The 12,021-nt window shown below is 37.2% G+C and overlaps 1 protein-coding gene and 1 pseudogene across 3 annotated transcripts in view; both read right to left on the reverse strand.

Moving 5' to 3' along the window:
* Positions 1–12,021, reverse strand: part of ATG10 (autophagy related 10) — a 299,393-nt gene that overhangs the window by 128,212 nt on the left and 159,160 nt on the right. For 2 of the 3 annotated variants that reach the window (XM_053587322.1, XM_053587317.1), the window contains exon 4: positions 10,523–10,561. The exons of the other annotated variant lie outside the window; for it this stretch is intronic. In XM_053587322.1, coding sequence (XP_053443297.1) covers positions 10,523–10,561 — 39 coding nt within the window. The remainder of the gene's footprint in view (positions 1–10,522; positions 10,562–12,021) is intronic. 3 annotated transcript variants of the gene reach the window in all.
* On the reverse strand, positions 1,964–3,338 carry LOC128583220 (Y-box-binding protein 1-like; annotated as a pseudogene).

The following is a 12,021-nucleotide window of genomic DNA, read 5'->3' on the forward strand; positions in this document are numbered from 1 at the left end:
AACCAAACTTCCTATTTCATCAAGCAAGACTACTTGCCCCTCTCAATTCCATATTTTGACAATAGCTGGATGTCTAAGAATCACCCTAAATGTATTCCTTTCCCCTTTGACACCAGATTAATCACCAATTAAATGATTTTACCTCAAGTATTGCTGTAATCTATCTCCTCTTTCCATATTCACTGCTACTCCCCTATTTCAGCCCTTATTACCTCTTGCCTATAATATTAAAATAGTCTCCTTACAGATGTCCTAACTCACAACTCAATCACTTCCAATGTACCCTCCACACTGTCACCATAGTAATCTTTCTAACACATGAGAATGCAATTACACAAATGGAAATTCTTATTTCCAAGCATGGCATTTGATGCTCTTTGCTTGCAGAAGCCACCCTGCCCAGATGTGCACCCTATCTTCCACCTGTGTTACTAGCATACCTTGCTCCCATTCTGCACATACTTATAAGTTACCTTGCTCTCTCCTGACTACTGTGCTTTTACACATGAATCATCCCAATCAAGAAGAGCCCCCTCACCTCTCCACTTAGGAAATGCCTACCTACCCTTCCTGTCCAGGCCAAACCCCACCCATACTAGGAAACCTTCCAGACACTTTCTGGCAAACATGGACACTGCATCTCCCACACACTTATTGTACTAGTAAATATCTCCCTGACAGCAATTGTTTTATTGTATTTTCATTGTTTGCAAGTGAGTCTGTCCACTAGACTATTGGCTTCAGGAAAGAAATCGTGTCTCTAGTCTTCATAACTCCATACCTAATACCTGGCACACAGATGCTCAACAGATAACTATTGAATGAATATATGAACTAATTTAGGGGCTGGTTCCAACTCTCTCTTACTGAATCATCCATTTCTAAGCTCTATAAATTCCAGAATATGTACAGTAACAGTACATTCAGTTGTGGAGGGAGAATTATTTTGAAAGTGAAGGCATTAAAACTAAAAGAACTTATATTTTATGAATTTTAAGGTTCTCAACCACTGGGCTAAAGTTACAGGACAAGAAATTTGTAGAATCAGTGCATATACAAGTTGAGAAGATAACATGAGCCTATTCTGTGGCCAGTGCGGCTCAATGGGGATCATTGTGATTTTTTAAAAGGCCTTATGAGGTAGGGGTGTGTGTGTGTGTGTGTGTCTATAACTGAATCCCTTAGTTAGAATCTGTATTATTAAAAAAAATAAGAATGAGTCTCATTACTGCTCGGCCTTTTGTCCAAGATCAAGTGAAGAATGACCCTTAAAGCAAAAGAGACCACCCTGTGCAAAGGAAGAAAATTCCTGAATCCTATACATACATTTTATATACTCGTTACTATTTTCCTTTTCTTAGTCTAAAGTAAGCTATATTTGTTGGCATTTCTGGGCATTTTGCCCAGATTAGCTTTTTTTTTTCATCTGTTCAGTCTTTTCTGAGTATATTGTGACTGATACTTTTAAATGATAATTTAGCATTACCTCTTCATTTTTATGCCCCCTCCAAACTAGGATTATGACCGAGACCAAAAGAGGGTGTCAGGCAGGAAACATATTTTCTGTATAGTCTACAGATATTTTAAGTAAAAGACACATCAAAGTTAAATCCCAAAAAGCAATTTCCTTAATTAGCTTAATTAGTAATGACTGTGATCAAATCAAGTGTTATCAGTTCAAGAAACCCTTTAAACATGATAGGTTTCAATAACAAAAAAATGAATAACAGGTTATTAATTCCTATATCCCGCTCTGCTTTCAGTCCTCATTAGATGGCTTCAAGTCCTATTCTTACCAAAACAAATCCCAAGATTTAAATAGTAACACTGTTATTGATACTACTTTCTACAAACATGCCAAAAATATTTTTAACTGCTGGATATACTAAAAAGAATCCACAGAATATAAGGGGAATAAAACAAGAAGTAGATAGCCTATTTTTTTTTCATTATTTAAGACCTTTATTAACAGGTGCTTGCAGTTTGTTGACTTTTTTGAAAAAATCAAGTTGTAAACTTTTATTACAAATTAAAAATGAAATTCTTGAAAATCTCAACTTGACCAGATATGAAACAATTTAAAAACCTTTAAAGGCGTTATTGAGAAAAACCAGGCTTTTTTAAAAAACATGTTTGTTATTACCAAAAAAGACTTCTTTAGGTAAAAATAATAAAAACCCCATGCTGCATAGATAATGCAGATAGTTCTAGTTATCTGGTCAACGGCCAAAAAGCAAGCACTTAAGGTCTTCAGCTTCAATCTTTTGCTCATTTCTTATTGCTGGAATTTCATATTCGTTTCTTCTTGTTGGATGACTAAACCGGAGGATGGTAGAGATGGTAAGCCGGCATTTACTCAGCCCCGCCCTGCTCAGCCTCGGGAGCGGACGAATTCTCAGCTGGTGGATCGGCTGCTTTTGTCTCTTTGCCATCTTGTGGTTTAGGGTTTTCTGGGGGTCTGCGTCGGTAATTGAGGTTGCGACGGTACCAACGCTGAGGCGGCTGCTGACCTTGGGTCTCATCTCCTTGATTCTCTTTATCCTCTTCACTGCCCTCCTCTCTGGGCTGTCTTTGGCCAGGAGGGCCCCTGCGGAATCGTGGTCTATATCCCCGATACATATTCTGTCTTACTGGTCTACCTTGTTCTCCTGCACCCTGGTTGTCAGCACCCTCCATCACTTCTCCCTGCACAGGAGGGTTGGAGCACTGTGGTCGCTGCCCATAGGGTCTCCGCGTGTAGTAAGGTGGGAACCTTCGCCTGCGGCAGGGCCGGCGTTGTTGGGCCTGGCCTTCAGGAGCACGCTCCGATCCCTCGTTCTTTTCCCCACTCTCGCTATTCTGGTATTTCTGCCGGTAATTGCGTGGAGGACCCCTGCGACGTGGATAGCGCCTTATAATGGTTAAGGTCTGCTGCGTATTGACTGCCTTGAACTGGAATTCCACGAGGGCCTGTAACATTTGCTGCCTCCGCACCCTTTTCTCCTTCAACAACATCAAACTCCACAGTCTCTCCATCTCCTACACTGCCAAGGTACTTCCTGGGGTTATTCTTCTTTATGGCAGTCTGGTGTACAAATACATCTTCCTTGGTGTCATTCCTGTTGATGAAACCATATCCGTTTCTCACATTGAACCATTTTACTGTTCCCAAAACCTTCCTTGCGATGACCTTCTTGTCCCCGTGGGCAGGCGCCGCGGATGTGAGGCCGCCAGGGCCACCGCTCCCTGCGCCGCTGCCGGTAGTGCCGGGCTTGGTGTCGGCAGCGCTGAGGGCGGGGGCGGCGGGCGGCTGCTGGGTCTCCGCCTCGCTGCTCATGGTTGCGGTGATGGTGACTGGGGCCGGCTGCGGCAGCTCGGCTCCTCCCGATGTGTGATGGTAACTAGACCAGCGGTGGCGGTGGGGCTGCTCAGGGCTCTCCGGGGTCCGCTCTCCGCTCCCGCTACCGATCGAACTCTAGATAGCCTATTTTTAACCTAACCATTTCCTTTTGTTTTAATAGTGGTTTAAGGTTGGACTATTCTACAAGCTCCAACTTCTAATCGTAAAAAGCAGTCTTCTAAAATAAAGCAAAATATCTAACTTAAAAGAAAACTTAGACTACTTGAAAGCTTTGTAAATTATTTTAACTGTGAGCAGTTTGAAAATGTGTGAAGAGGACATGCATGTCCTATGTCACCTTCTTCATGGTTCCTAGAGAGGAACACAGGACTGAAGCTATCTATGACCACCACTGGGGTTCCAATAATCCCCCAAGTACAATGCCTTTTACTTAAAGCTGAGGAATTAACTATAAAAGAACTGGTAACATGGCCACTTAAAGAAAAAACACCCTAGGATTGTATAACCTTCATTCCTGGGTTCATGTTAGGGTAGTTAAATCCTACATTGCCGAATGTAATGTTATTTCACTCACTTAACAAATATTTTGAAGACAATATTTATAAGCAGAGTTCATAAGATTTCCAAATAAATGCAAAGCAATAAATATTAATCTTCCTGTACAAAATATTAGAACCTATTGTCTCCTGTCTTAAATCTTGGCTGAATAACAACCATTCCTTTAGGCCAAGTCCTTAGTCTTCTGGTCAGCCAAGCGAGACTGAAATGTTGCCTGGAAAGGAGAATATAATATCAACAAAGACAGTGAGATTTGTTAGACAAAGAAAATGGCTAGGGCTAAGAAAAATCAAACAGAAAAAAGTAAAAGCAGGACTTCTTTTTTTTTTCGGTTTGTTTGTTTGATTTTAATCTATCAGCAAAATTAATCCCTATCAAAAAAGCAGGGAAAGGGTTATTAGAACAATTCCCCTTAAATCACTTCCATCCTAGTCCAGGCAAGTTGGGCTAAATAAAAAATCTGAACAATTCTTTTAATAGTTTTTCCCCGCCTTTTAGTCCTAAACATATATGCAGTCCCAGCTAATCTGTGGCTTTTATTTTTTTCATGTATATCCCACAAGCTCTGAACTTTCTTCTGGGCTAATGGTGCCTGGGCAGATGATGACACTGTTGAAGATTTTCTTGGCACCTGGCGAAAAAACATGAGCGACTCTACCCTGACGACCAATGGGCCAGGGAAGTTTCTACTACACAAAACAACTGATGGGGAAGCAGAAGGTTAAAGATTTTATATGTAATTGCAATGAGTCAGTCGTTTTTGAAACATCAGGTAATTTCTAAATTTTGCTAATAATTAATCAACTAACCCAAATTTACTGATTATCTAGAGGGGATGCAGTACATACTGATGGAGTTTATTTACAAAGAAATCCATCATAGTCATGGGTTTCTATTTTCCAAGAAAGTTTCTTTTATCTGTCTTTTAATTCTTTTTTGCTAGTTGAATGTTAAGGAACCTAGTCTATTGCTAAAATAATTTGCTTTTCCAAAGAAAATGAGGAGAATAAAAGAAAGATTGTGATCTTTATTGTTGTTTTTAAAAATTCACGGGAATTCAAAATGCCTTACAAATCAAAGAATTACAGCTTCCCCATTCGATCACACACACAAGTATACACACAAATGTTATAATAATACCTTTTAATGCATTAACAATCATTTACAATGGCTAGAAATTCCCTTGTCTTTTAATTGCTTTAAAAGTGTTATCACTATTGAAAAGCAAAACTTATTCAAGTAAAAGGGGCAATGGACCATGAAAATGCTTAGAGAAAATAATTTAGGATACACACTTCATCTAAAAGTGAAAACTTATTTTCAAATTTTGTCTTCTCTTATAGTTCATAGTCCCGCAATATAATCTTAAGGCTTTATAAACTGAACCAGACTAGTAAAGAGGGAATTTTATTTGGATTTCATAGGCTTAAGATAGGAGGAAATCCCCACAGGTTAAAGTAATTTGACCATAGACATCTCAAACATAAATTCTGAGGCAAAAAAAAAAAAAAAGGATAATAAAAATTCCAGGAATCCCTGGCCTTTGTAAAACTCTTCTAGGGATTCAAATTTCCCAAATAATCTACCCTAAGACATACTCCTTGAACTCTCCCCCTTTCTTTCTGATGACAACACTATCCCCAGATTTTTCTCCTAAAACCTCAGTGGCTTTGATTTGCTCTTCTTTCACAATTTAGTTCTTAAATATTTGTATTTCCCAGAGTTGTCTTTAACCACTAATTAATCTCAAATTTCCATGGCTTCAGTTCCACTTATATTCTAAATCTGAATCTCTAAACAAGATCAAACTTGTGGAATTTAGACAGATGTATAGATCCAACTGGATGTCCCATGACATCTCAACTCAGTATGTCCAAAACACAATCCTTATCTTTTTACTGAAACTGCTCATCCCCATGCATTTTGTGTATTAGTTAAATGTATCAAAACTCATATAGAATAGTACCTGATTGTCAATAAAAATTTAGTAAATATGTTAAGATAGTTGGTAAACAACTATTAATTGAATATACATCCATATTAGTATAGGTGGACATGAGCCAGGTACCAGGGAAAGTAGATATAAACAAGAAAGAGAAAGTCTCTGCCTTTGTGGAGTTCAGTCTAATGAAAAAGCCAGACATTAAATGAATAATTGCAAGTGTAATTTTTTTTAACATTACAAGTGTAATTACAAACCCTGTTCAATCATCCAAACCAAAAAACTTGAAAATACCTTCAATATTTTTCTCTACTTCACCTTCAATTTCCAATTAACTCCCAAATCTTACTGGTTCCATTTATGAAATTTTTCTGATTTATTTCTTCTTCTCCATTATTATTGTTTTGCTCAGGGACTCATCATCTCTCTCCTTTAACTGGTCTCTCTGACTGCAATATCTCCTCCGTGTGCCCTGTCATGACACTGTTACCTTTCCATGGTACAGACATGATGGTGTCACATGCTCCTGAAAAACATTGGCCTGAAGAATAAACCCAAAATCCATATATTTATGGTTGTCACAGTCTAGCCTTCACTTGTGAATTTAATACATGCCCTGTACCCTAGTCTCTAGCCATATCACACCAGTATTCACTGAGACATTCCTTTCTAATACCCAGTCTCAGAAAAACAAAATTGGGTGAAAGACATTGGAGTCCTGATTGGAGTAAGATTGTGGAGGCCTGGTCAGATCATGTGAGGGAAACTCCTCTGGCCTAAGCTGCAATAGGTCAAGCACAGTGGTTGCAGTAGTAGTATACTGTGCGAGTGCCAGTAGATAGCTTAAAACCAGGCCAGTCATCCAAAATGGACCAGATATCAACCAGGATCCAAAGAACAAAGGCTACAGAACAAAAACATTTGAAACAGACAATGGAGAAATGAACCAGAAATAAACTTCAAAGTTAAGGACAGATGAATTGCATGGATTTTAAAAAATCTGGTTCTCACAGTTGCTAATATTAACATAACAGGAAATCTAATCAACCTTGATTTATTATCTGTTCTCAGTAAAAACTGTCTGTACCAAACCTCATTCTATCTCCTAACTAATGGTTTCTCCAGAATGTTCCCATTGTTCTTTGCATATGCTTCCATTATAACTGGCACACTCAATCCCACTCAGTTACATATCTGTTTACCACAATAAGAGCAGCACAATGTCTTATGCATCCTCTTATCCTCCATAAGAACATAAAATAAGTTATGAAATTAATTCTATAGGTAGTGACTTAATAAATGAACAAATGCATGTGGCAGTCCTAACTTGATGGTATCTGACAAATATAAGTACCTAAGTTATTAAACTTAGAAATTGGGAGGTTTTTGCTTTTGACTATAGAATAGTTTGGGTATAGGATGAGAAGCTTAACACTTTTTCTTGTTTTTAACTAAATTTTTCAGAAGTAGAACTTAATATTCAAATGGCCCAAAAAACATGCAAATAAATACGAGAAAAATGTTGCAATGCCAATATGATGTTTTAATAATGCTTTTTTTTTGTTTTGCTTCTATATAGTCATATCCTAGTGAGGTAATCATACAACACACATTCTACTGAACAGTTCATTCCTAAATACTAAAGGCTTATTTGCTAAAATTCTCTCTTCCCCCACTCCAGACATGAAATATAAAACATGAGTATATAAATATGAGTATTTGCAATATAAATGTAAAATGTATACTATGTGACCACTCATTTACTGATTGGAAAAATCTTGCTTAACAATAATCCTTATACTAGAAATGTAAGTGCAATACACATTAAGTGTAATAATATGTCATAAATTGTTTTATAAATCTTACTTTATAAATAAATAAAATTGTTTTTCTCTGCTTTTAACCAATAATCAACTGACTAGTTGTATTACTTAAATAATTATAACTATTATCTACCCATCTCTCAAAATTCTGAAACCCTACGGAACATAATTCAATGCCAACTACCATTTGGAAATGCGATATGAATTTGAAATATGTGGGTTGAATTAGATGACCTCAATAGCCCCTCTGGATAAAAGTTCTATGTTATTATAATTATTTTAGATTAAATAGAGATAATCAGACACAGTTGAACACGCATTTCACAATGAGATATGTTAATCTGGCCACATGCCAAGTCAGTTAAATTGTCCTTCAAGTATACAGCCATCTCCCAGCAAGAATTAACAGTCAACACCCTTAAAATTCTACACAAACTGTGTGTTCAGCCTTTATGCCTGTTGTCCTTTATGCCTTATCCACTCCAGACCTCTTAAAGAGCTTGATGCTTCTTTCTCTCTTCTTGAATCTGCTACTGCTGCCTCTCCTCAGGTTTCCTTCCCAAGCTACTGTTTTTCAGTCCTCAAATCTGGATCCAGTAAAATCCCACCCTGATCCAATTTGCCATAAAAGACCTTCCCCTCCACTGATCTATGTAGACATCTCGCCCACCAAATTTGGCCTTACCATAAAATAGGAAAATGTGCAAGATAACTTGTCAAAGTCATGGAGCAGGTAGAGTGTGGAACCAGGTGTCTAGAATATACAGTTTGATGTCATAGAAAATCAACAGAACTTAAAGCCAAGTGACTTGGATTTGAATCCTTTCTCTGCCATTTAATGGCTGAGTAAATGAGCTTGGACAGAAGGCTGCCTAAATGACCTACAAGGAGCTCTCTCAACACAATACTGTTTATTATGAAAACATTCTATCACACGCATAAGTATAAAACCAATACAATAAATCCCATAAGTCATCAGACAGTGCAAAAATTGTGACTGTTAGTCAAACCTGACTCATCTACTCTTTGGCCAATACTTTTTTCCTAAAGCAAACCCTAGTTATCATACTATTTCATCTGAAAACTTCACTGTTGTATTTTAATGATATGAACCTATTGATATTATCATACCAAAAAATTAACATTAATTCCATAAAATCACCTGCTACCCAATCCATGTTCAATTTTCAAGACTGTCTCAAAAATGTCTTTTAAACTTTTCATAGTGGTTTCCTCTAAACAGGACCCCTAAAAGTTCTATACATATCCTATGACTTTTTTATCAGATAAAAAAGGAGAAAGCTAATTCTGTGGTCAACTCTACTCAACATAAACCTCTAAAACAATGCTTTTCAATATAACAACTACTAGATACACCTGGCTATTTAAATGGAAATTTAAATTAATTAAAACTAAATAACATTAAAAATTCAGTTTCTCCGGCGGCGCCTGTGGCTCAGTCGGTAGGGCGCTGGCCCCATATACCGAGGGTGGTGGGTTCAAACCCGGCCCTGGCCAAACTGCAACCGAAACATAGCCGGGCGTTGTGGCGGGCACCTGTAGTCCCAGCTACTCGGGAAGCTGAGGCAAGAGAATCGCTTAAGCCCAGGAGTTGGAGGTTGCTGTGAGCTGGGTGAGGCCACAGCACTCTACGGAGGGCCATAAAGTGAGACTCTGTCTCTACAAAAAAAAAAAAAAAAAATTCAGTTTCTCGGTCACACTACCCACGATCCAAGTGCTCAACAGCCACCTGGGGCTAGTGATTACCATACTGGACTACAAAGATATAGAAAATTTTTCCCACCAAAAAAGGAACAGTCAAATTCATGTTGTCCCAAAAATCACCCTTAAAGTCACCATATAAAGGGAAAATAGAAAATTGTAGCTGAATATGCCTTTATTTACAAAATATTCTTTAAAAATTTTACAAAATATTCTCTATGTTGGCCACCTCTTTGTAGCAGTATATAATTTATTTAATTGCAGGAAATTCTAATGGCCAAGGCTCTTCTATTATAGATCCGAAAGAGACTTACTATGTACCACTCAGACTGCCTACTGCTTCACAGAACTTGGGAAACAAATCTCACTATAAACGCAAGCTGCAGGATCACTAGGGACTCAGAGTTATCTAAGACCAATTAGTCTATTCCTGGTCCTTAGGCATGGCTCCTAAAGAAGACTGACCAAACGGCCCCAACCTTCAAATGGGCTATGCTCCCAAAGTTTATTTGTAACCTATTTTGATCTTGAAACAATTCTATTCAGGTTCACAGACTACCCTTAAAACCCCAGTTAACTCAAACTATAACTGGAATTTTATACAATGAACAGTAGGAAAAAACTATTCTTGCTACTGTGGGCTACCCTTGAAGCTACATAATTATGCATAGTGTAATTTCTATGTACATGAAGTGTTCCTCAAGGTAGAGAAGAAAAGAGAGTCATTAGAAACGTGTTTAATTTCTCTCTCCCTTCTCCCCACATCTACCCTGGTAGAGAGTTGGTAGCAACAAGGAAAGCTGAAGGTTGAGGACACTTATGCTCCAGGAGAGCCCTCCCAGGCTTTTATTTGTAAGCCATTATAAATAAAAATCAGAGAACACCGAAGGTAATTCCCTATAACTTATTTAAGCAAACAACATAAAGGCTTTTCCTGATCATTAAAAAAGAGAGAGAGAGAAATATATATAATATAAGGCTGGTGTAAGTCCTTCAAATCTTAATAAAAAACCACAGAATAAAAAATTACTAGATTTGTCTATAATTAATTTTTAAATTATATATGCCAAACATACTGCAAACAAATTTAAGTACAAATAGATAAAATATTTGCAACATATAAAACAAAATACTAACGTTCTTTATGAAGAATCGTTCTTTGTAAGCGGTGAGCACCTTAAGAGAAAAATGGACAAAGAACAGGGATTAGCCATTTTTAGAAGAGGAAATATAAACGGCTAAATAAACAGGGGAATTCTCTAGTTTCACTGATAATCCAAGAAACACAAGTCAAAACAAAGAGATTATATTTCCTATCAAACAAACAAGAAGAAAGAAATTAATATGAACTGCCGATTTCTAGCACTCACTCTTGGGGGAGGCCTGCTAGAGTGAGCAGGGCCACTGGCACCTTTAAGGTACAGCTAGCATCTTTTCACCCCCAAGAGATAACTACAATACACTTGAAATAAGTCTTCATCCCACTGAAAGTGTGAACAGCATCCCATAAATGTAAAATATCATTCCCAGCAGATATAGTAGAGAATTTTATTAAGAGGATGGACATGAAAAACTGAGAATTTTGGTTTTGTATGTGATATTACTTTATTATGTTTTATATTAAGCTATTTTAAAGGCTTTTGAGACTGCGAGTCTGCGTCTTCTGTGCACTGCTTCTTAGCATTGACTCATTAAGTATTCCTCATCTGATTCAAAGCAAAATATGCTTCTGATCAAATATGCACTCACATGCTCTTTGGCAAGCTACAAACCAAATTAGAAAAATCATAAATCTGGTGCTAAATGTTCTGGAGGAATGGTATATGCTATACCTTCCCTATCAAAAAAGCACACATATGGATTGCAATATGTCAACAAACTGCATCTGTGACTTTTCTCACTCCTAATTTTAAAAATCATAGAAAGATCAATAAAATAAGCTATATTACTATATTTGGATTAATAACTAACAAACCTAGCTCTTCACTTCTCAAATGGAAATCACTTGAAAATACTTTGAAAGACACTCAAAATGTACTTGAAATGTACATTTTAATAACTATATCTGCATAAAAGTTAAAAATAAATACATCTGATACGCCAAGACTGATACCAATTTTAATATCACTAACCACTTACACAATATGGTTCTCCAAATGAAGTTTGCTATTAAATAGCCTATAAAACCAACCTATAGCTTTAAATATGTATGCACCTTGATTTAAGAAAATCTTCAGGTTTCCTATTTAAGTCAACATAACAAAAATGATCAGCCATCACTAACCTTTAACCATACATGTAAAGAGAATTTTCATGCCATAGTTTTGTCATTTCACATTACAATCATTTCAAGGGCTCTTAAGAATTACTGCATTAGTGCAATAAGTCATGTACATAAAACAAAATTTTTGTAATTCATAGAAATCAGAGTCTAAAAATGCAATTCTGTTTTGTTGTTATTGTTGTTGTTGTTTTGTTGGTGGTGGTGAGACAGTCTCGCACAGCCTGTGCCCTGAGCAGAGTGCAGTGGCGTCATCATAGCTCCTTGCAACCTCAGACTCGCATTTGGGCATCCTGCAGCCTTAGTCTCCTAGGTCACTGGGATTTTTTATTTTTTTGTTGAGTCAGGGTCTCAC

The sequence above is a fragment of the Nycticebus coucang genome, chromosome 1 (assembly GCF_027406575.1).
Source record: "Nycticebus coucang isolate mNycCou1 chromosome 1, mNycCou1.pri, whole genome shotgun sequence".
NCBI classification, from domain to species: Eukaryota; Metazoa; Chordata; class Mammalia; order Primates; family Lorisidae; genus Nycticebus; species Nycticebus coucang.